Source organism: Podarcis gaigeae (genome assembly GCF_964106915.1).
Source record: "Podarcis gaigeae genome assembly, chromosome: 17".
Lineage (NCBI taxonomy): Eukaryota > Metazoa > Chordata > Lepidosauria > Squamata > Lacertidae > Podarcis > Podarcis gaigeae.
The window spans coordinates 6,464,576-6,490,232 of NC_139694.1; the positions used below are offsets into that span (position 1 = coordinate 6,464,576).

General features: G+C 46.1%; 3 protein-coding genes across 3 annotated transcripts in view; all 3 read right to left on the reverse strand.

The window, feature by feature from the left end:
* FBXO10 (F-box protein 10) overlaps positions 1–25,657 on the reverse strand; it is a 168,387-nt gene that overhangs the window by 78,464 nt on the left and 64,266 nt on the right. The gene's annotated exons all lie outside the window — the stretch shown is intronic.
* Positions 2,187–9,984, reverse strand: LOC310835108 (uncharacterized protein). The gene is made up of 5 exons (XM_083719868.1): positions 9,826–9,984; positions 6,952–7,128; positions 5,410–5,509; positions 3,860–3,990; positions 2,187–2,521 (listed from the first exon to the last, which is right to left on the reverse strand). The coding sequence occupies exons 1-5, from the start codon at positions 9,880–9,882 to the stop codon at positions 2,249–2,251; spliced, it is 738 nt and encodes a 245-aa protein (XP_083575994.1). The 5' UTR covers positions 9,883–9,984; the 3' UTR covers positions 2,187–2,248.
* On the reverse strand, positions 12,712–25,263 carry LOC310835059 (uncharacterized protein). The gene is made up of 5 exons (XM_083719755.1): positions 25,087–25,263; positions 19,487–19,663; positions 17,082–17,181; positions 15,706–15,836; positions 12,712–13,299 (listed from the first exon to the last, which is right to left on the reverse strand). Exons 1-5 carry the CDS (start codon positions 25,258–25,260, stop codon positions 13,021–13,023), a joined length of 861 nt encoding a protein of 286 aa, XP_083575881.1. The 5' UTR covers positions 25,261–25,263; the 3' UTR covers positions 12,712–13,020.

The window sequence follows — 25,657 nt, forward strand, 5'->3', positions numbered from 1 at the left end:
GTCTGGACATGTTTGCCAAAGTTAACCCCTCCCCTTTTGTGACATGTCAGTGATGTAGCAATGATGCTGTATGAACTGTACTCTGGGATATGGTGGGAAAGTTTTAAAAGTCTTTGTCACCCCATCCTGGGGGTTCAAATTTGCTCTTTGAACCTACTGCGCAATAAACTTTGGTCTACAGCTATTTGCTCCGGTTGGCTGGAATCCTTCCTTTATTCCGCAGGGACGCGTGGGCACTGCCCGACGAGCTGGGTGACTGAGCAGCCTCACACCTACTTTTTTCCGTAACAAAATGTTTGTGGGGGAACATTTGTAATTTACCTAGGAGACCCCTGTAAGCAGGTGGAAACATTAGCAGGATGGCAATACCACTTGTCATGTAGTACCGTATTTTTCGCCCTATAGGACACACTTTTTCCCCTCCAAAAATGAAGGGGAAATCTGTGTGCGTCCTATGGGGTGAATGCTGGCTTTCGCTGAAGCTTGGAGAGCGAGAGGGGTCGGTGCGCACCGACCCCTTTCGCTCTCCAGGCTTCAGGAAGCTATCAGCAAGCCTGGGGTGCCCGCAGGAGTTCCCCAGGGCTCCCTAGGCTGCGGATAGCAGCCTGCTGCCCGGAGCGCGGGGCGCGCTGAAGCAGAGCGCCCCGCGCTTCGGGCAGACACCCGCAGCCTAGGGAGCCCTGCGGGAGTTCCCACAGGGCTCCCTAGGCTGCGGATAGCAGCCTGCTGCACAGAGCGCAGGACGCGCTGAAGCTGCGGCTGGGGGGGGAAATAATTTTTTTTCTTTATCCCCCCCCCGAAAAACTAGGTGTGTCCTATGGGCCGGTGCATCCTATAGGGCGAAAAATACGGTAATTATTATTATGGACAAAATGGAGAGGCATAAAATACGGATTACTAAATAATACGGATATGCAGTTGAAAAGGTTGACAATAGGTCCCATGGAGGGGAAGGTGGGAAGTCCAGGGATTCAGAGAAATCTCTAAATATGGGTATGTATTTTGCATTGTTAGAATTGTAAAATCAAATAAAAATTATTTCAAAAAAAATATGTTGATAACTTGAGGAGTGATCTTGCACTGTTGAGATTGCCATGTTCCTTCATGCCATCAGATTTATCTGAATTTTTAAAAATAAACCATGTGTTTTTGTGTGTATTCTCACTGAGTAGCAGATCCATCTGAGGTGTAATTTCAGCACTTATTAGAATGATTTCAAATTGCCAGCTGGCTGCTAAGATAGTACACACAGCCATTGCTGCCAGAGTAAACAAAGGAGTAAACTGTTTTCAGGGATTTAGAAAGCACACATTATACTTGACCATTTTTATCTTGTTTATTTACCAGTCTGAAATGGAATGCAATGACCAAAGTACATCATTAAACCTACAAAGATTTACTTTCTTGCACAATGGGGTTGGTTATTTATTTAGCTGTATATTTTCACTGGCTTCCTTGCATACCAGGGTTAAATACTGACTTCCTGGAAGACATAGGATGATGAAATGAGAGGCTCCGTAATTACTCTTCGTAGGCTCACCCTCTTAATTTTAACAGATAACTTGGGAAACCTTTCACATCTTTATGATTTGAGTTTGAGATGGTGCAGATGGAAATGTTCCTAAGAAGATATATAGGGATATAGTTTATATATAGTACTTGTAAAGGGCTATCCTCTTCAGCAGGGCTTTTTTTCAGGGGGGACTCACCTGAACTCAGTTCCAGCCCCTCTCAAGTGGGTGCCATTTTAAGAAAACAAGGGAGGCACTCATGGTGAGTTCCAGCTCCTCTTTTTCTAGAAAAATAGCACTCCTCTTCAGGACTATTGTGCAATAGAAAGTACCGTATTTTTCGCTCTATAAGACGCACCAGACCACAAGACGCACCTAGTTTTTGGAGGAGGAAAACAAGAAAAAAAATATTCTGAATCTCAGAAGCCAGAACAGCAAGAGGGATCACTGCACAGCGAAAGCAGGGATCCCTCTTGCTGTTCTGGTTTCTGGGATAGCTGTGCAGCCTGCATTTACTCCATAAGATGCACACACATTTCCCCTTACTTTTTAGGAGGGAAAAAGTGAGTCTTAGAGAGCAAAAAATACGGTACATTTCCCTTCTCATTGGATTCTTTGCCTGCCATTTTTAACTTGTACCCACTTGTACAAGTTATTGTACAACTTGTAGCCACTTACTAATTAGTGAACTTTGGCCCTAGCATCTGGAGTCCAATTTCCTTCCAAAGATTTGGGTGCTATTTGGTCTTCTCCTTCTCTCTCAGTGTCCTTCCCATGGAGTAGTATTCTGGGTTTGGCTGCATATCTGTGAGCTGAGCTATGCGATTTGCCATGGCAAAAAAGGCTGAAATGGCGCCTATGTCCCAGGCATCTTCTCGGTCAAACCCGTGTGCCTCCAGCTTCTGAAAGTGTTCTTTGGTGATGGTATCTGCTCGACAGACAGCGAGTGCAAACTCGAGCATGGCTACCTCGCGATCACTTAGGTCAGCCATTTTCCAGTTCACCATGATCTGCACAGAAACAAAGCAGCAGGAAATCATAAACACAGCTGCTGGGGTACGTAATGGCCAAGTGTGGGACATAAGGGACCATATATACAGGCAGTATCAGACCAGTGACAAACAGACTGAGGGCTGGATTAGGGAGTGACCTTGAATATAAACTGCAATGCATCGCTGCAAAGAAGTAAAGTGCTTCACCAATCTTTGCTCTTGTTTTGGGTTGTTGGCATTCGGCTGTCTCAATAAACAATAGAGTGTGCCTCCGGGGGTGAAGTCAAACCACTAAGTTGGCAGCAGTGATTTGACCTCCCTAAGACGCAAGCTTGGGCAGTGTGTATGGAGGTCCAGGGATGCCCAGACAACCAGACCCACCATCTCAGCCTCGCTGATGTGGTCCAAAAGAAAGCAGCCAGCTTGGCTGTACAGAAAAGGGAATATTGCCAAGTGCAACTCCTCAGCTTTGTGGCAGGAGAATTAGCACCTCGCAAACTGCCCTTTTCCATACAATTTTTAGCCTTAGGCAAGGGCCTTTTTAAACACTGCAGCATTAGGCTTTTAAATGCACTTATCTAGTTATAAAGTGCCCAGCAGCTTGTAATGTTATAGTCTTCCCCAACCTGCAGCTTTTAGATAGACTCCAATTTCCATCCGCTGCAGCCAACTCAGTCAATGATCAGGAATGATAGAAGTTCCACTAAAAACATATGGAGGCCACCAGGTTAGATAAAGCTAATATAAACTAATCATAGGTTTGTATAAATATGAATATAATAAATTATAATCCCATAATTTTTGTTCAGTAATCTTTTGAAGCTTCTTTTAAATTGCTGTACCTTGGTTTACGAACAGTCCTGTTTACGAACTATTCAGTTTACGAACTCAGCAAAACCAGAAGCAGTGCTCCGGTTTGTGAACTTTATCTGGTCTATGAACGGAAGCCAAACAGTGGAAGGGCAAGGGTAGCGGGAGGCCTCATTAGGGAAAGCGCACCTTGGTTTAAGAATGGATTTGGTTTAAGAACGGACTAAGTTTGTAAACCGAGGTACCACTGTATATGCTAATTTACAATCATATTTCTAGTGCACTGCACAAAAAGGGAAAAAAACCTACTATAAAGATTTCACCAGAATAATTTGCATAAACTAGCATTCAAATTCAGACTCAAGTCCCCTTCATACAATTCATTCATCTCTCTCTCTTTTTTGCAAGCTGTAGGTAGAGTCCGGATTTTTGTCTGAACCTGGAACAAGCGCAGAAGCAAGGTCGCAAGTGGAAGCTTGCTAGTTAAGACAGCACAGAAGTGAAGCGTGCACATACACATTAAGACTAGCAAATATGGGTTCTCGCCTGATCTGCCAGCACTGGTTTCTTAGAGTACATCCAATGTAAGGCACCGTGTGCAATGACACAGTAGGGAACCTTGTTTGCAGCACTGGTAGCCACGATAATGAGCTCTTTGTCAGCCATGCTAAGGTTTCCTGTGGGAGGAAAGACATGCAAAGGGTGGATCATATATCTAGTCATGGGAATGAGTCACTTAATCCTGGGCTTATGCGCTTATATCCTGTATCTGCGTTTGAGGGTACTATGCATCTGTTCTATAATTGCTTTAGTGCCTAGGTTTTCAACCAGTGTGCCGTAGTACCCTGGGGTGATTTGAATAATAATAATAATAATAAATTTTTATTTATATCCCGCCCTCCTCAGCCAAAGCCGGGCTCAGAGCGGCTAACAACAGTAAAATGATACAACATTCTAAAATCATTTCATTATAAAATCAGTTCAAATCAGATTAATGGCAACCATTGGGCTAGAGTTCTGTGAGGATTGCCAAAGGAGGGAGTCAGGCTGTGACCTGGCCAAAGGCCTGATGGAACAGCTCTGTCTTGCAGGCCCTGCGGAAAGATGTCAAGTCCCGCAGGGCCCTGGGAGCCAGTGTGGTGTAGTGGTTAAGAGCGGTAGCCTCATAATCTGGGGAACCAGGTCCGCGTCTCCGCTCCTCCATATGCAGCTGCTGGGTGACCTTGGGCCAGTCACACTTCTCTGAAGTCTCTCAGCCCCACACACCTCACAGAGTGTTTGTTGTGGGGGAGGAAGGGAAAGGAGTATGTTAGCCGCTTTGAGACTCCTTAAAGGGAGTGAAAGGCGGGATATCAAATCCAAACTCTTCTTCCTCTTCTTCTGGTCTCTTGTGACAGAGCGTTCCACCAGATTGGAGCCACAGGCGAAAAAAGCCCTGCCTCAGGGGTGCTGTGAACAGCACTGGCCCCATCCTGCCCTCATTCCTTCCCTCCTCTCAAGTTCTGGGTGTTGTCTAAGTCAGCTTGGTTTCATTTCTGATGAGGGGGTGGGAGAAAACTGAAGCCCCAGAGCGCCTTGGAAGCTTAGGGAGTCCCAGGTCCACCTAAGAGCCAGTGTGGTGTAGTGGTTAAGAGCAGTAGTCTCGTAATCTGGGGAACCGGGTTCGCTTCCCCGCTCCTCCACATGCAGCTGCTGGGTGACCTTGGGCCAGTCACACTTCTCTGAAGCCTCTCAGCCCCACTCACCTCACAGAGTGTTTATGTGGGGGAGGAAGGGAAAGGAGAATGTGAGCCACTTTGAGACTCCTTCGGGTAGTGATAAAGCAGGATATCAAATCCAAACTCTTCTCGTTCATGGTATGATGCAACTCAGAAACCCAAGGACCTTCCCCAGATGGCCCCAATTTGCCCTGTAATTTGGAGTGCACACAGAGCCGTTGCTCACCCCAGCATATTTTGGTGTGAACTACTCTGGGATTTCTCTTTTTTTATGAGAACTGTTATAAAAATAGAAGAGTAGATGATAATAAAATTGCCACTGGGGGTTTATGACTGTTGGAACAGGAAAGAAGATCATAGTCTGATCGCCATGCTTACCTGTCTCCTTGTTCACGACGGCACTGAAATAAGCAAGGAATGCTCTGAGTTCTGTTGGGCAGTGAGACATCACCTTGAGCACATTGGGCAAAAACCCACGCTGTTCAGGAAACGAGGGGGGGAAAGCTAGTCAAGACACCTTAAAATTGCCGTCAAGGGAAGAGTCTATACAATGCCATCCATTCTCAGATATGGCACAATTAGCTAAGGGCCATTCAATAGTAAACTGCAGGCTGATGCCAAGTCTCTCGTTCTGAATCATCCAAGCAGTGGAGAAGAGCCACAGCGGACGTGCTTTACAGGGAAGATTCTAATTTCTCAGCCTAATCTCTCCACTCAGAAGAATCAGGCAGTGGCAGAGATCCGCTGTCTGAGGCTCTGTAGAACTGCTACCAGCCAGAATAGACCAGACATGGGGAACATGCTTGACGCTTAATATGTTTAATTACCGTATTTTTCGCTCCATAAGATGCACCTGATCATAAGACACTCCTACTTTTTAGAGGAGGAAAACAATAAAAAAAATATTCTGAACGAAACGGTGGATGTATGATTTTTGTGGTTCATGCTGTGGCCACAGACATGTGATTTGACGGTGAGTTTGGGGTAGCCCAATGCAAAAATTCTGAGGACCCATGTGGATCTGTGCTTTGTAACCACGTTTTTGCGCCATTGCGGCCCCACAAAACAGTGGGTGCATGTGTTTCTTGGTGCAGGCTGTAGCCATGGACATGCTATGTGATCTGATGGTGAATTTGGGGTGACCCAATGCAAAAATCCTGAGGATCCATGGGCTTTTACCTCCCCCCTCCCAGGCAGCCTCCTTTATCGCTAGCGTCCCTTATCTCCCTCCCAATCGCTTACTGATCAGCTGCTTCCTTTCAACACTCCTTTCCCTCTTGTTTGCCTTAGTGTCTTTTCCTTAGCTGGAGCAGTTTTTTGCTCCTCCTTTTCTTCTAATTTCTCTCCTCATTGCTTTAGTATTCCTGTCTCCTCTCCTTGCAAGTTTGCTTTCTTTACCTCCCCGTTCCCAGGCAGCCTCCTTTATTGCTAGCGTCCCTTATCTCCCTCCCCGATCGCTTGCCAATCGGCGGCTTTGTTTCAACACCCACTTTCCTCTCCCCTCTGCAAAAAAAGCAAGATTTGCTTTTTCCCCCTGGGCAATTCAGCTCCAGGGACCATGCATTTGCTCCATAAGACGCGGAGACATTTCCCCTTACGTTTTAGGAAGAAAAAAGTGCGCCTTATGGAGTGAAAAATACGGTAACCTTTGTCCCTCCCAATGTTGCTGAACTACAACTTCCATAGCCCTAGGAAGCATGGCCAGGGATGCTGTGAGTTGTAGTTCAGTTCAGCAAACCATGCAGGGCAAGGCAAGTAAATTGGCTGACCTGGGATTAAGGCAGCTTTTTAATAAAGTCTAGCGCGTATTCTTTGCCGCAATTTTGCAAGCCTCTGACATGCTAAACCTAATGGAGTGAATTGGTTGACCTGCTAGGTGCTCAGCTGTCTTATAAGGTGATTCCAGTATATCAGTCTTACCTTTGCTTCTTCTCTCTTCATAAGCTCTGCTATATCGTTTGGCAAATCCTCCTCCTTAGGTAGCGGAAAGCGCTCAGTGGACTTAGTGGCATTCCTCTTGCCTGTGCTATATGCATGGTTCGAGGCTACAGTTCTGGGTCTTACCCCAAAGCTCCCCAACGCACCAGGAGGCAGGAGCTAAAACACGGAAAGGAAGAAATGACCTATTTGCCGTAGTATTGTGCAAAGTTGGCTCCGTCTGCTTCAAGTGTTATTTGTTAAATGATTAACTGCACAGTTTAGGATCTGAAAAAAATGTTCGGCAGAGGGATGGGGAACCTATAGCTGTACAGATGTTGCTGGACTTCCACTCCCATGATCCCTGACCATTGGCCATGCTCACTGGGACTTATGGAAACTGGAGTTTGGCCATGTTTGCTGGGATTGATGGAAGCAACATCTGGAGGGCCACAGGTTCCTCATCTCTGCAATAAAGCAATCTGATTAAAAGAGCTTGGAATCATAGAATTGTTGAGCTGGAAGGGACCCTGCAACCTTGGCGTTATCAGCACCATACCCTTATGGTGAGAACCAGTGTGGTGTAGTGGTTAACAGCGGTGGACTCGTAATCTGGGGAACCGGGTTCGCTTCCCCGCTCCTCCGCATGCAGCTGCTGGGTGACCTTGGGCCAGTCACACTTCTTTGAAGTCTCTCAGCCCCACTCACCTCACAGAGTGTTTGTTGTGGGGGAGGAAGGGAAAGGACATTGTTAGCCGCTTTGAGACTCCTTCGGGTAGTGATAAAGAGGGGTATCAAATCCAAACTCTTCTTATTTAGGTAGAAATATCCTCTATTCTTTTGCAATGAAACAGATGTTTGTGCAAACAGAGATATGGGGAAATTGTGCTCTTAACGCTTACAGGAGTCAGGTATTTGTGTAATGGCTGGATAGCAACATAGGGAAACACTCTTTCTTCTGTTAAGATTAAAAGTTGATCCCATTGACATCTTGTTCCAAGGCATATTTATGGAGTAGTAAAGGCCCATTTAAATCAGCCTGACACTCTTTGGATAAACACAAGATTCTTCCGAATCCCAAGACTTCCCTCTTCCCCTCCGTGGGTTCTTTAACTAACTTTTAAACCGCATATTATAAGTCCATCCAATTTACAGTCCTCCAAAATCTATGTTTCATTGCAAGAGTTATTAAAAACCTGCCAAAGAGTTCAAGTGTTTACAGTGGTCTTTCAAATATAATATACATTTGTCCCATTCTTTGTTGAAATTTTGATCCTCCTGGTTTCTGATTTTCCCGGTTAATCTAGCCATCTTTGCATAGTCCAATACTTTCATCCAGTGCTTTTTTTCTGGGGGTACACATACCCCTAAACATTTTGTGAATCTTTGTACTTTTGTCCATTTACTGTATTTATCTTCCCCGATTTGAACTATAAAATGGTGATTTTCTAGAGTCAAAATGAGAGTACCCCTAAACATTTTTAAAGAAAAAAAGCACTGATTCCATTTGCCAATCCACCCTGGTAGGTATCTTTTGTTTTCCAATGTATTTCTTATCAATAATAATAATAATAATAAACCACTGTGGTGCAAGCAATTTTTTGTTCTGAAAGTGTAACCCAGAGAATTTTTTTTAGAACCACTAACCTAAAAAGACCAGTTGTGCTGAGGCAATAAATAATGAGAAGGGCACGTAGAGATGCTCGGCAGCACCCAAAAATCATGTAAAAGTATTTTTGTATGCCACAACCGCTGTACGGATTTTACTAGCCAAAAAATGGAAAAGACAAGAACTACCAACGGTAGAAGAATGGCAGATGAAGATGATGGAGTTTATGGAGCTGGCTGACCTCACCGGGAGAATCCGCGACCAGAAAGAAGAGGAACACCAAGAAGACTGGAAGAAATTTAAAGACTATCCGAATAAATATTGTAATATTAAAGATATGTAATCACTTGAAAGAATCAATTAGGCCTAGGATTAAATTAGGATTAAATATATAAATAATAAAATGTACGATAAGAAAAGTTAGGAAATATGATTATGAATGTGATATGGTTTTATGAAATAATGATATTGGAAACTGCTATATATAATTACTAAGAAATTCAGATGGAAGAGATTTGAGGAAGTCAAATAATATGTTTATGAAGATGGATCTTAACTAATTAATTAAGTGTTAGTGTAGTGATGATTTGTTGTATTTTATGTTCTATATTCTTTTTTCTTTTTCTTTTTTCTGTTCCATTCTTTTTCCTTTATTATTGTCAACTTTTTCTTTTGCTATGTCTATGTATGTAAAATAATAAATATTATTATGAGGGGGGGGGGGAAGAGATGCTCGGCAGCATCGCTGGAAGGGCTCCCCATTTTCTCCCTCTTGGATTGACTTTAATGGTTGCGCATGGCATATCGGTGACCAGAGAGAGGTGCGCGGGGGGGGGGGGGGGACACTGCAAGGCAAAACTGAAGAAGTCAAGTGCCTGCGCCAGCCGGAAGTCCCTCGGCTCTGGCATTTGGCACTCACTCTCCTTAAAAAGAAGTTTTGCACCTCTCGCCCTCGGAGGAGCGCACTACCTTTTCGGAACCAGCGCTGCAGCCATTTGATCTCCCAGCCCGGCAAGCCGCCAGTCAGCGCAGAGAAGAAAATATACTGTCCTAAGCTAGGGCGATGAATGGTCTGACTCGATGTCACCTGTCTGGCCAGGGGCTGAACTAGATCGACCTGATCCAGGTGCCCTCGGTCGCGCAAAGACGCACGGAGCCAATGGCACCGCTGCGCCAAGGAGACGCGCGCCCCTTTCTGGACCACTGCCGTCCTCCGAAGCGCACATCCACAGCCAGGGTTGAACTCCTGCGGCGATGGAGATACTCACGGAGGGAGAGCCCCGACGGCCGAGCTGCAAGAGGCTGCTGCGGAGAAGCCGCCACATTGCCAAACCGCGGCTGTTTTCCTTGCGCTCCTGGGCGGCACCGACGGAGGCGCAGGCGAGGCGGAGAGCCGTTTTCTAGTAACCCAGCCAAGCGCGCTTGCAGGACGGCGTCTCCCCTAGCCCGCCCACATTTCGACACTTCCCCAGTGCAAGGGGGGACGGGACACATCTATTTAGTCCACAAGGAACAGCAGCCCGTGGAAGAGTAAAGAGTAGCAAGTCCCGCCCTGTTGAAATCCCTACTCAGTCAACAATTGTTCCACAGCAGAAGTGGGCAGATTTAGAGTTGTAGGCTCTGCTTCTGTTTTCTTCTGGAATCCTGAGATTCCCCTAAACTGGGCCTGTTGCAAAATCCATGTACTTACTTCCTAACCATATCTATTTAGAGGCAACTGAATTCAGTGGAATTCATTCTCAGGTAATTGGTTAGGATTAGGATTGCAGCCCTAGAATTAAAGAACTCTGGTGCATGCTCTAGTTATCTCACGCTTGGACTACTGCAACGCACTCTACGTGGGGCTACCTTTGAAGGTGACCCGGAAACTGCAATTAATCCAGAATGCGGCAGCTAGACTGGTGACTGGGAGTGGCCGCCGGGACCACATAACACCGGTTCTGAGAGATTGGCTCCCAGTACGTTTCCGAGCACGATTCAAAGTGTTGGTGCTGACCTTTAAAGCCCTAAACGGCCTTGGTCCTGTATACCTGAAGGAGCGTCTCCACCCCCATCGTTCAGCCCGGACACTGAGATTCAGCGCCGAGGGCCTTCTGGCGGTTCCCTCGCTGCAAGAAGCCAAGTTACAGGGAACCAGGCAGAGGGCCTTCTCGGTAGTGGCACCCGCCCTGTGGAATGCCCTCCCATCAGATGTCAAAGAGATAAATAATTACCTGACATTCAGAAGACATCTTAAGGCAGCCCTGTTCAGGGAAGTTTTTAATATGTAATGCTGTACTGTTTTTAACACTGATTGGGAGCCGCCCAGAGTGGCTGGGGAAACTCAGCCAGATGGGCGGGGTATAAATAATAAATTATTATTATTATTATTATTATTATTATTATTATTATGAATCCAGGAAGTTGAGTTGACAGAAGTGACAGGAGCTCACAGTCCTTCCACACACAAAAGGTAATTATTGGTTACCCAAGCTTTTTAAAAAAAATAATTGGGGTGGGAAAGCAGTTGCGCTGTTGCTATTGTTAAAGAAAAGGGGGTCATAAACGTTTTCCAATCTACTGCAAATCACCCAGAGATCAGGAGATCCAGAGATTTCCTGCCTGCCCCTAATCTAGTGATTGGCAGCTGTTCTCTGCAGTTTTAAGACAAGCTTTCCCTGCTCTTCCTGGGAACATCAGGGATTGGACCTGGGCCCTTTTGTATCTGAAACAAATACACTACCACAAAACCCTTCCATCGATCAGAAAAGACACTACCCATGTGTTGTCAGCTGAATGCAGATATATTTTATTCATGGCATGACTGGTTGTACAAGTGTTGTCAAATTATAAGGGAAGGTCTGATCCTTAGGGTGTTTATCAGGAAAGGCCGATGACATTAGATGTCATTGGAGTAATTTCATAGTGCGGTACACCTCATTCTTAGACAATGAATCTCTTCTTATGCCCATCTCTCAAGGTCAGTATTTATTAGACTTTCTACCTCCAGGGCATCCTTTTCACAGAGAAAAAGCCCACTTTGGCCTGGGATGTGAACTGCAACAGATCCCATATGAGGGCATCTAATTGTTTCTTACAGGAGCTCTCATCTATGCAGGGGACAGAATTAGATGAGGTTCAACTCCATTTTAGTTTTGACGTTTGATGAAAAATGCAACAAGATGTGAGGCTGTGAATAAATAGTATGCATTTTGGACCCAGTACCTGCCTGCAAACCTAGACAGCATCTTAAAAAGCAGAGACATCACCTTGCCAACAAAGGTCTGTATAGCTCTGGTTTTCCCAGTAGTGATGTATGGAAGTGAGAGCTGGACCATAAAGAAGGCTGATCGCCGAATAATTGATGCTTTTGAATTATGGTGCTGGAGGAGACTCTTGAGAGTCCCATGGACTGCAAGAAGATCCAACCTCTCCATTCTGAAGGAAATCAGCCCTGAGTGCTCACAGGAAGGACAGATCCTGAAGCTGAGGCTCCACCTCATGAGAAGACTCCCTGGGAAAGACCCTGATGCTGGGAAAGATGGAGGGCACAAGGAGAAGGGGACGACAGAGGACGAGATGGTGGGACAGTGTTCTCAAAGCTACCAGCATGAGTTTGACCAAACTGTGGGAGGCAGTGGAAGACAGGAGTGCCTGGCATGCTCTGGTCCATGGGGTCACGAAGAGGCGGACACGACTAAATGACTAAACAACAACCACCTGCCTGCAAGTAGTTCTGAGATCTCCTGTACAATGGGCAAAGGCCTCAGACAAGTTAGTGTTAAAGCAGATATGGAATCCAAACTGTACATTCTTTCCAGGAAAGACGTTTATACATATTTTACAACTAAGGTCAAAACTGCAACCAATGTGTGAGACAAGGAGCATGTTCCTTCATGGAAAATAGTTGCTTATTCCCCTTGGAAGAATTAAGGATACAGTAAGACATCAAGTTTGCTTAACAGATCTGTGGGATGCCGACTAGAAAACTTTCCTCATTTGTATAGGTTGGGGAAATGCAGGTGGAATTGTTCCTGAGAAGACCTTCCAAGGAGAACAACGAGATTTTTCACTTGTAGAGGAAATAAGATCTTCCTCCAGATTTTCTCCAGTGTACACATAAAAAGCTCTTTCCAATTTCTGGCCGTTAAAAGATTTGCCACAGCAGATATGTATTTGCTCAAATACGTTTATTAGAAACAACAGATATGACAAAAGTATTAACTCTGCAGTTATGAAGAAATCACAGTATACAGCTTATTACAATCAAAAGAAACTGAGCAGCAAATCTCCAATCTTGCCGTGTCTTCAGAGCACCTCATTACAATCGAGACCCTACCGGAAAACCTTTTTCAAAAGTATAGCACAACAGCAAGTGAAGCACATTTCATTTTTCAGTGGATGCAACATTTGCCCATCTTGACCTTCCTGCCTGTCACTGAGCCCAATGTCCTTGGCAATGATTTGGGTGCCAGCAAGCCTTGTTAGGAGGCGTCGTTCTTCTCTTTCTCTCTCGGTATTCTTCCCATGATGTAGAATTCTGGGTTTGGATGCATATCTGTGAAGTGAGCTATGCGGTTCGACATGGCAAAAAAGGCTGCAATCGTGCCTATGTCCCAGGCATCTTCTCGGCCAAACCCGTTCGCCTCCAGCTTCTGAAAGTGCTCTTCAGTGATATTATCCGCTCGGCAGACGGCGAGTGCAAATTCAACCATGGCCCTCTCCCGATCACTCAGCTCGGCCATTTGCCAATTCACAGTGACCTGCACAAAAATCAGAGCCACGGGAGGTTATTGGCAGTTATGGCCAACCGCTAGACCAGTTAAGGTAAAGGGACCCCTGACCGTTAGGCCCAGTCGTGGCCGACTCTGGGGTTGTGGTGCTCATCTCGCTTTATTGGCCGAGGGAGCTGGCGTACAGCTTCCGTGTCATGTGGCCAGCATGACTAAGCCGCTTCTGGCGAACCAGAGCAACACATGGAAACGCCGTTTAACTTCCCGCCGGAGTGGTACCTATTTATCTACTTGCACTTTGACGTGCTTCTGAACTGCTAGTTTGGCAGGAGCAGGGACCGAGCAACGGGAGCTCACCCCGTCACGGGGATTTGAACCGCCGACCTTCTGATTGGCAAGCCCTAGGCTCTGTGGTTTAACCCACAGTGCCACCTGCGTCCCTTACTAGACCAGTTATGGGGACCAAATTTATAGGCAGCATTAGGTCAAAGAGAAGGAGGGCTGAAAAGGATTAGGGAGCAACCGTGAACATGAACCACAGTGCATTGCTGCCAGATCCTGAACAGGGTGATGCAAAGGAGTAAAGGGTTCCTCTATCTTTGCTACTTGTTCAAGAGAGGGAATTATGCTGAGTGCAACTTCTTATTTATTTATTAATAATTATTTTTATTTATTGGACTTATATACAGTACAGTGGTACCTTTGGTTACATACTTAATTCGTTCCGGAGGTCCGTACTCAACCTGAAACTGTTCTTAACCTGAAGCACCACTTTAGCTAATGGGGCCTCCTGCTGCCGCCGCACAATTTCTGTTCTCATCCTGAAGCAAAGTTCTTAACCTGAGGTAATATTTCTGGGTTAGCGGAGTCTGTAACCTGAAGCGTCTGTAACCCAAGGTACCACTGTACTGCTCTTCATCGTAAAATCTCAGGCGGTTCACAATATAAAAATGCAAGGTAAAAGCACAAACAAATAGAACAAAGACAACAAAACCATACCCCCATCACACAAACACATTTAAAAGGCTGTGGAATATTAAGGCCTGCTTGAAGAGGAACATTTTAGCCTGGCACCTAACGATATGTAGTGAAGGCACCAGGAGAGACTCCCTGGGGAGAACATCCCACAGATGGGGACTCACTGCAGAAAAGGCCTGATCTTGTGTTGCCACCCTCTGAGCCTCTCACGGAAGAGGCACACAAAGAAGGGCCTCAGAGGATGAACGCAGAATTCGGGTTTGTAGCATAACACCATTTTATTTATTTTATTTTACTTGACAAAATTTTATATACTGCCTGATTGTAAGAGAACCTCTAAGTGGTTTACAAAAATAGAAAGCAAAACATTAGCATTATCAGTAAGAACCAGGTATTTAAAAACATTCAAAAATGTTTAAAAGTGCATGAATGGCAGGAAGATTAGCATCTGCTGAAAAACCCTATTCTATAGAATTCTAAGCCTTTGGAAAACTGCCTTTTTCAGCTGCTTCATAGGACCTTTAAATGACCTGATCCAGTGCCAAAGTACCCAGCATCTTGTACTACAATACAAACGTATCAAGCCCACGGTTTTGTATCCTGCAGAATGCAAGGAATCATAACTGCGTAATTTTTGTAATGCCTTCTTCAGCAACCTCTCATGGTCACCTATCATAAATATCCATCAGAAAGCACTTTTAGACTGCTTTGCTATCATATTCCTGGTTTAATGCACAGGAAAGTATAAAACTGCTTTGCAGATTTCACAAGGGCAATTCACATACAGTGGACACTCAGGTTGCGAACGCGATCCGTGCAGGAGGTACGTTCGCAACCTGCAGCGGCATGTCTGCACACGCGTGGGTTGCGATTTGGCGCTTCTGCACATGCGCAAAGTGCGATTTAGCGCTTCTGCGCATGCACGGCCGCCGAAACCCGGAAGTAACCTGTTCCGGTACTTCCGGGTTTTGGCACGTCCGTAACCTGAAAAAACGCAACCTGAAGCGTTTGTAACCTGAGGTATGACTGCATTGAGAAAACTAGCATCTGAATCCGGAAAAAAAAAAACATTCCCCTTCATACAATTCCTTTCTCTGTTTGGCAATTCTTTCGCCAAGTATCTGTGCGAAACTAGCCAACGAGTGGCAAGGAAACAAGTACAGTGGTACCTCGAGTTACAAACACCTCAGGTTACAAACTCTGCTAACCTGGAAGAGTGACCTTGAGTCGAGAACTTTGCCCCAGAATGAGAACAGAAACTGTGCGCCGGCGGTGCAGCAGCAGCAGCAAGAGGCCCCATTAGCAAAAGCATGCCTTTAGTTAAGAACAGTTTCAGGTTAAGAATGGACCTCCAGAAGGAATTAACTAGAGGTACCACTGTACAGGAGAGAAATCCTAAGCAAGGAAGTGAAACAGAATAAGATGAGACAGACGAGCAAGACAGACATGTGTACCAACCTGATCTGCTAGAGCTGGTTTTTTGGAGTATATCCGATGTAGAGCACCGTGTGCAATCACGCAGTAAGGACACTTGTTAACAATACTTGTGGCCACAATAATGAGCTCTTTGTCAGCCTTGCTTAGGCTTCCTATAGAAGAAGAGACATGCAGAAGGTGAGTCATATTTCTAGAGCAGCAGTGGGATTGAGTCACTTAACCAACATGCACAAATACCACCATATAGAGATAAGAGGAGTTTGGATTTGATATCCCGCTTTATCACTACCCGAAGGATTCTCAAAGCGGCTAACATTCTCCTTTCCCTTCCTCCCCCACAACAAACACTCTGTGAGGTGACTGGGTCTGAGAGACTTCAGAGATGTGTGACTGGTCACCCAGCAGCTGCATGTGGAGGAGCGGAGACGCGAACCCGGTTCCCCAGATTACGAGACTACCGCTCTTAACCACTACACCAGATTGGACTCCCAAATAATACGGGTTGGAAGATCTCCAAATCCTATCAGTTAGAAGCAGCAGCAGGTATATTGGAAAAAAGCTCTGGATGGCTCAGCTGGAACAGCATGAGACTGTTAATAGCAAGGTCATGGGTTACAAAACACATCATAAAAATAAAAACAAGAACCACCCAATAATCCCTCCTGCCCCCAACGCGTTTTAAAGGACATTGACTGTCAATCAGTCAAAGGCCTGGTTAAAGAAGAACATTTTCGCCTGGTGCCTAAAGGTGTATAATGGAGTTGACAGCCGAACCCCCTGGAAATTAATAATAATAATAATAATAATAATAATAATAATAATAATAATAATAGTTTATTTCTACCCTGCCCATCTGGCTGGGTTTCCCCAGCCACTCTTCCAACAGAAGTTTAAAAATACATTAAAACATCAATCATTAAAAACTTCCCTAAACAGGGCTGCCTTCAGATGTCTTCTAAATGTCATATAGTTGTTTATTTCTTTGACATCGGATGGGAGGGTGTTCCACAGGGCGGGTGCCACTACCGAGAAGGGAAGAGCATTCCACAAACAGGGAGCCACTGCAGAAATGGCCTCATCTCATTTTGCAACCCTCCATATCTCTCATGAAGAAGAGCCTCAGAAGATGATCTCAGGGTCTGGGTAGATTCATCAGGAGAGAGGCGGTCCTTGAGGTAATGCAGTGCTGAGCTAGGGGTTCCGGAATACCATTATTTGTTTGTTGGTTGATTAAAGGCCTTAAAGAATCTTGGAGCCGGTGGAAATTATTATTGCCTGGTATTTATTTCTGTTGACAGAACCAAGGAAGGCCTGTAGCATGAGTGCTCATCTTACCCATAGGTAACCCTAGTGGAATTCAACAGTTAAGATAGACCAAGTATGGTTTCTGTTCTTACCTGTCTCCTTGTTCATGATGGCATTGTAATAAGCAAAGAATGCCCTAAATTCTGCTGGTCGGTGAGACATAACCTTAAACACGTTGGGCAAAAACCCAGTCTGTTGGAAGAATTAAGAAAAACACACCAGTCAATCACCTTAAAACAGTTAAGAGAAGATGCTGATACAGTTTTCTTCTTCTTCTATTATTAATAATAATAATAATTATTATTATTATTATTATTGTTATTATTGTTATTATTGTTATTATTATTATTATTATTATTATTATTATTATTATTATTATTATTATTTCAATTTAGATACTACCCTTTATCAGAAAATCCCAGGGCGGTGTACAACGTTAAAAAACACTTTACAGAACATCAATAATAAAAGCACAATAAAAACATGACAGACAGCCTAACAGTAAAATAATCATCCTAATAACATTCCACTCCCCCATACTTTCACGGGTCAGTTCCTAGAAAACGGCAAGTCTCCCCTTCTCAATCCTCCTAGCAGTGCGGGAGGAAGTGACAGAGCACATGTTTTGCACTCAGGTCTCAGCTTATCAATCCTTGGCTTCTCTACTTAAAAGGTTTAGGGAAGCAGGGACTAGGAAAGACCCTTTCCTCTGCCTAAAACCCTGGGTAAAAAGGGGACCCCTGGCCATTAGGTCCAGTCGTGACTGAATTTGGGGTTGTGGCGCTCATCTCGCTTTATTGGCCGAGGGAGCCGGCGTACAGCTCCCGGGTCATGTGGCCAGCATGACTAAGCTGCTTCTGGCGTACCAGAGCAGCGCACGGAAACGCCGTTTACCTTCCCACCAGAGCGGTACCTATTTATCTACTTGCACTTTTGATGTGCTTTCGAACTGCTAGGATGGCAGGAGCAGGGACTGAGCAATGGGAGCTCACCCCGTCGCAGGTATTCGAACTGCCGACCTTCTGATTGGCAAGTCCTAGGCTCTATATTTTAACCCACAGCGCCACCCGCGTCCCCTAAAACGGGTAACTGCTACCTATTACAGTAGACCAATATACCAATATACAAATTGGCAGAGCTGGGATAAAGGTAAAGGACCCCTGGATGGTTAAGTCCAGTCAAAAGCAACTATGGGGTTGCAGCACTCATCTTGCTCTCAGGCCGAGGGAGCCAGCGTTTGTCCACAGCTTTCGGTCATGTGTCCAGCATGACTGAACCACTTCTGGTGCAACGGAACACCGTGATGGAAACCAGAGCGCACGGAAACGCTGTTGACCTTCCTGCCGCAGTGGTGCCTATTTATCTATTTGCACTGGTGTGCTTTCGAGTTGGTAGGTTGGCAGAAGCTGGGGCAGAGCAATGGGAGCTCACCCAGTCGAGGGGATTTGATCCGCTGACCTTCTGATCGGCAAACCTAAGAAGCTCAGTGGTTTAGACCGATGGGCAATGAAGCAAGATATAGATGCCGGCCTAATCCTGCCACTCTCTTGTAGCCACCAAGCACACAGAAAATTTTTTGCTCACTGCTACTATTTCTAGTGTGGGTCCACTGTGACCACATGGAGATCTCTGAATGCCAGGTTGACGAATGGCATCTCCATCTGGCTGGCTCCTCCAACTTTCTTAAGAAACTAAGCAGAAGAGCATATTTATTGCATTTCTCTCCCAACTTTTTCTCCAAGGAGTACATGGCTCACCCTCCTCCCCAGTTAATCCCTACAACGACCCTGTGAGGTAGGTTAAGAGGCTGTGACTGGCCCAAGGTCACCCAGTGAGCTGCATGACAGAGGGGATTTGAACCCTAGTCTCCCAGGTCCTAGTCCGACACACTAACCACTACACCACACTGCCTTTCTAGAGTACTTCTGCTATGGGCAAACTACTTAAATGCCATCTGAAATATTTTCCTCGAAGCTTGAATTTGTTTTATTCTGGATTGTTTTATTTGATGTTTTAATGTGTTGTAAACTGCTTTGAGATTTTTTCTTTAAAAGGTAAAGCGGTATAGAAATGAAAAATAGTAATAGTAGTAGTAGTAGTAGTAATAATAATAATAATAATAATAATAATAATAATAATAATAATAATTTATTATGTATACCCCCTCCATCTGGCTGGGTTTCCTCAGCCACTCTAATAATAAAGTGCATTGCAAAAAAAGGGGGGAAGGTGACCATAGCCTAGGTTTAAGGTGCCATTTGGTGATTAGCTTATATATTTGAGTTTCTAACACTGTTTCTAGTCAAAGATAAATCACACAGCTCGGTAACGTCTTGATATGAAGGTCAGATCACCTAGTGTGCCAAATCAAGACAACCTGGGTTTTGGTTCTCCCTCCCTCCAAAATCCAACCATTCATTAACATCTGGCTTTAAGATAGTTCCAAGTTTCTTTCAAAGGACAAGATTCCACCTTCCCCAGCAGATTTCCCCCTTACCTTTACTTCCACTTCCTCCATGAGCTCTACTATATCATATGGCAAATCCTTCTTGTTGGGTACCGGATAGCGACTGGACGGTTTCCTGGCACTCCCTCCCTCTGTGCTGCACACATGGTTCTGAGGTGCAGAGTGTTGAGGAGTTTTCGGGGAAGACGTCAAACTGCGAGGCAGAAGCTGGAAACACAGAAATAAAGGGAAATACATTCTGTTTGACAAAGCGCAGCATCATGATGTTGGCTTCGTCGGTGTTGAAAACAAACCCAAGTTGTAAACCCACTAGCCTGGGGATGGGGGAACCTGCAACCCTCCAGATGTTTCTGGATCCCATCCAATCATCCCTGACCACCATCAACCATCCCTGGTGTTAATAGGAGCTGGAATTTAACAACATCTGCAGAGCTGCTGGTTTGGATTTGATATCCCGCCTTTCACTCCCCTTCAGGAGTCTCAAAGCGGCTCACATTCTCCTTTCCCTTCCTCCCCCACAACAAACACTCTGTGAGGTGAGTGGGGCTGAGAGACGTCAGAGAAGTGTGACTGGCCCAAGGTCACCCAGCAGCTGCATGTGGAGGAGCGGAGACACGAACCCGGTTCCCCAGATTACGAGACTACCGCTCTTAACCACTACACCACACTGGCTCACACTGGTTCCCCATCTAGCAGTTCCATGCGGTTCTAGAACAGCTGGATTTATCTGCTTTTTGGCAACACTGCAGGGCTAGGACACAAAAAAGGCTAGGATCCAATGCAGTGGGGTTTTTTAAAGGAAATCAACAAGGTAAAGGTAAAGGACCCCTGGGGGGTTAAGTCCAGCCAAAGCTGACTATCGGGTTGCAGCGCTCATCTTGCTTTCAGGCCGAGGGAGCGGACATTTGTCCACAGACAGCTTTCCGGGTCATGTGGCCAGCATGACTAAACCGCTTCTGGCGCAACAAAGACACCGTGACGGAAGCCAGAGCGCATGGAAATGCCGTTTACCTTCCCACCGCAGCGGTACTTGCACTGGTGTGCTTTCGAACTGCTAGGTTGGCAGGAGCTGGAACAGAGCAATGGGAGCTCACTCCGTCGCGGGGATTCAAACTGCAGACCTCCCGAATGGCAAGCCCAAGAGGCTCGGTGGTTTAGACCACAGCGCCACCCGTGTCCCTACGACGCTTGAAGAGGAGAGCTTCAAGCAGTGCTGAGACTTTTTAAAAGCAAATACTGTAACTGTTTGCCAGATGGCAGAGGGCAAAGCCACTGGCTGCATGCAGAACCACTTGCATGGTTCTATGGCTCCTGGCACAGATATATAAATCTGAGTGTCTTCAATTTCCCAGGGCTCACATGCCTCAGTGTTTGGGGCTCAAATATCCTGGGTTTTTGTGTTAACTTCCCATCATCTCCTAAGCACTCTCTCCTATTATGCTTCTTCCAGCCTTCTGGACTCATGCTCTTCTCTTCTCATTATTCTGGAGGGCAGGGATAGCCAATAGCTCAGTTGGTTAGAGCATGGTGCTGATAACACCAAGGTTGCAGGTTCGATCCCTGTGTGGGACAGCTGCATATTTCTGCATTGCAAGGTGATAGACTAGCATACCCTCCAACGTTTCTCTGATGAAAATAAGGACACCCCATTCCATAATGATAATTTTACTATTTATACCCCACACATCTGACTGGGTTGCCCCAGCCACTCTGGGCTGCTTCCAGCATATACAAAAACATAATTAAACATTTAAAAAACTTCCCTATGCAGGATTGCGTTGCGGGCCGGATAACTCCATACCTGCCAACATTTCTCCAATGAAAATAGGGACATCCTAAGGAAAAGTGGAACATTCCGGGATTAAATCAGAAACCGGGACGGCTTCTCTTAATCAGGGACATCCCTGGAAAATAGGGACACTTGGAGGGTCTGCAGCATCAATTAGAGGCAAGAAACTAAGCTTAGTCTTTCTGCTGGGGAAGGCTTAGGGGCTGCCCTCTCAGAATACTGGATTAGATGGGAGCTTTAGTCTGATTCTGCAGGGCTGCTCTTAAAATTCCTACATTCTAACACATTCCAGTTCCAGGCTTCTGTGAATGGAATGTGAGGCTGACTTATTGGTTCAGCAAGCTATCTCAAGATGGTAAGAAATATGATATGGATAGCTCAGCTGGCTAGTGCATGGCGCTGATAATGCCAAGGTTGCAGGTTCGAACCCTGTAGGATAGCTACATATTCCTGCATTGCAGGGGGTTGTACAGTACTAGATGATCCACAGAGTCCCTTCCAACTCTACAATTCTAAGATTCAGTGTGGTGCCTTCCATATTTTATGGACTACAATTCTCACCATCCTTGAATATTGGCCAGGCTGGCTGAGGCTGATGAGCATTGGAAACCCCCCATGCTGACCAACACCGTCTCTTAACCGCAGAAGTAAGAAGGCTGCCAAACATTTCCCTACTTTAGAGCTCTTAAAATTAAAATGTCTAGTGTGCATTCACAAGACAGGGAAATCAGCTAAGCTTTAAAGTCAATTTGCATAGGCAGTAAAATTTGCTTGTGCTTTTCCAAATCATATTTCTATTCCCGTGGGCTTTTTGCTTTCCTCTGGGCAAATGATGTGTTCGAGACACTGTGTTCTTATTTTTAAAAGCAAACAGACCTATTGTTCTAACCAAACATGGTTGCTGCCTTTCTTAAATGCACCAAGCGTTTGGGAGGCAGCATACAGTGTTGCTATAGAACAATGGATTGACTGTTATGACTAATAGCTTTTAAAAAGAAGAATGGTATCACCAAATTTGAAATAAGACCTCAAGTGTGAACGTGCGGAATTGGGGGAAGGATTTACTTGTTGGGCCGTAGATGGGGATGGGCAAATCTGGCCCTCCAAATATTGTTCAACTCCATCTCCTATCTGCCTCAGTCAGCATGGGCACAGGTCAGAGATTAAAGAAACTGGCCCAACAATATTTGCATGGCCCCAGGTTCCTGATCTTTGGCATAAAGCAATGAAATGAGCTGTTCACAGTGTGAAAAAATACCAGCCGTTCTTTTGCAATGGAAAAAATACTTGTGCAATTAAGAGACACACAGAGCAATAAGCCATTTCACTTAGACTAGCAAAGGCAGAACTCGTCTTTCTGTTGAAATCTCCTTGCATTGTTTGTTAGTCAAACAACACCCAGTTAGTGAAATTTCTTCAGTCATCTCTTTCTTCCTGACCATAATAGAAAGTCCGTTTCTGAATGTCAGCGTTATCAGGATGCCCCCGGGTTAGAGTTTCATCAGTGGGTCTGCATAAATATGCCTTTAACATGCAGGTTGTTTGGGGAGTATCTGAGGCAATTTGTTGGAAAGTGCATATAAAATGCAACCCCAACATAAAGGTAAAGGGACCCCTGACCATTAGGTCCAGTTGTGGCCGACTCTGGGGTTGCGGTGCTCATCTCGCTTTATTGGCCGAGGGAGCCGGCGTACAGCTTCCGGGTCATGTGGCCAGCATGACTAAGCCGCTTCTGGCGAACCGGAGCAGTGCACAGAAACACCGTTTACCTTCCTGCCGGAGTGGTACCTATTTATCTACTTGCACCGGTGTGCTTTCGAACTGCTAGGTTGGCAGGAGCAGGGACTGAGCAACGGGAGCTCACCCCGTTGCGTGGATTCGAACCACCGACCTTCTGATCAGCTAGTCCTAGGCTCTGTGGTTTAACCCACAGCGCCACCTGCGTCCCTAACCCCAACATAAAGCAATGCAAAACATTATATATTTCAAAAAGCAGGATTTTTTTTACTTTGCGGGGATTGCATTTATGTGTTTCTAACCAAAAACTGCTACAAGCTCTTGGAACTCGTAACAACAGCAGCACCACCCTCTTTCTCACACACCCCTGCCTTACACATAAACTTTTCCAGGCGTGAAGAGAGAAATTGGTTAAGTAACAGAGGGGTCACTGGGGCAGCCTCTCTTTGCTGGACTGCATTCCAAAAAGTGACCCCGTGAGTTCATTTAAAAAGCTACCCTGCCAGTGTCAGTGTAAACAAAGTCTTATCATTAATACACTCATATTGGAGGTGTGGGGCTGTGGCTACACCAGTCCTGCAAAGTATAAGGTAAAGGTAAAGGGGCCCCTGACCATTAGGTCCAGTCGTGGCCGACTCTGGGGTTGTGGCGCTCATCTCGCTTTACTGGCCGAGGGAGCCGGCATACAGCTTCCGGGTCATGTGGCCAGCATGACTAAGCCGCTTCCGGCGATCCAGAGCAGTGCACGGAAACACCGTTTACCTTCCTGCCTGAGTGGTACCTATTTATCTACTTGCACTTTGAGGTGCTTTCAAACTGCTAGGTTGGCAGGAGCAGGGACCGAGCAACGGGAGCTCACCCAGTCGCGGGGATTCGAACCGCCAACCTTCTGATCGGCACGTCCTAGGCTCTGTGGTTTAACCCACAGCGCCACCAGCATAGAATCATAGAATTGCAGAGCTGGAAGGGACCTTAAGCATCATCTAGTCCAACCCCCTGCAATGCAAGACTACGCAGCCATCCCATACAGGGCTTGAACCTGCAACCCTGGCCTTATCAGCACCAAGCTCTAACCAGCTGAGCTATGCAGGCTCCATAATTCAAACGCTATACCCATTTTGCTGGGTGGAATCAAGAGCAGCGTGTGCAAACTTTGAAGTGCTATCCTTGCTTTAAGAAAAATGAAAATGCATCGGGGGGAGGGGCTTCTGTGCACCTGATTGTAGCAAGAATGAAATTAATTAAGAGTTAGAGGGGGGCCAAGGGATTCAAGGAAAGAACAGAGGCTTTCAGCACTTAAAAGCACATTCAGAGCACACGGTTCCCCCCAAAAGCGGAATCCTGGGAGCTGAGGTTTGTCAAGGATGCTGGGAACTGTAGCATCATTTTCTTTAAAGTAGTTTTGGAGAGTTTTTGGGATACTCTCTCTAATTCAGGCATAGGCAAACTTGGCCCTCCAGATGTTTTGGGACTACAACTCCCATCATCCCTGACCACTGGTCCTGTTAGCTAGGGATGATGGGAGTTGTAGTCTCAAAAAAACATCCAGAGGGCCGAGTTTGCCTATGCCTGCTCTAATTTATTTGTGGTTAGGATGGGACTGAAGGACCATGATGGGGTGGTTTGTGTTTCTTCTGTTTTAAGGGTAACTTCTCCTGGAGCTTTTTAATTATTTTAAAGTTACCTATGTTCGTTGATTCAAGCAAGGGAATCAGACCTTACCCGAGCGGAATGCTATTTAGTCTGGACAATTTGCCCTGGCGCCAGGACTGCAATGTGTGGCTGGTGTCTCCCGGGTTAAACGTTATAGAGACCCCTGGTTTTTTTTTTTAGTATTTTAGCAATTTGTAAGGGGGGGGTTGGGCTACATGACCCTCGGGATTCCTTCCAATTCTACCATTGCCTCCCCTTGCCTCCTGGGTGCGCCGGCCCTGCCTACCCAGAGCGCAAACGCGCAACCTGAGCGGCGCGTAAAGACGCAGGAAGCTGCGCCAAGGGGAAGCGCCCCCTTCTGGAGCGCTGCCCGCTTCCAGGACGCACATGTCCCGCCAGGACATCCCAGCCGAGCCGGGCTGCCTTTTGCGCCGGGCTCGGGGATACTCACGGCCAGGGAGCCCCGACTGCGGAGCTGCAGGAGCCTGGTACCCAGGAGGAGCCGCCTCGCCATCATGGTGCCGCGATCCGGCCGCTGCGCGATTTGGGAAGGGCCGAAGGACGAGCAGGCGTGGCTCGGCGCCTCCTCCTTTATACCCAAGCGCTCCTCCGGAGGCGAGAGCATGCGCGCATGGCCGGAAAGGCCCGCCCCACCCCCCTAGCCACCGCCCCCCATGTCGACACGGGACCCGGCTTCCCAACGATGGAGAACTTAGTTGGGTTTCCTCGCGCGCTCCCATGCGTGTGTGCATCGCAGTGGGGTGGACTAGATGTCCCTTGGGGGACCCTTCCAATTTTATGATTGTGTCTGTGTGTCACATTGCACCTTCCGAGAGCGAATGGCAAATGTGGCCAGGTGCTATTGCAGAAAAACTCATCTTTTGTAGATGGGTTCGCAGCCTCCCTGCATCCAAAAAAAAAGCCTTTATTGCAAGGTGTGCCATGAGAGTCACGCGCCCCCGGCTTCCTTAATTGCACCAAACAGACACTTGACATTGTTCTTTTTGCAATCAAGCGTTGTG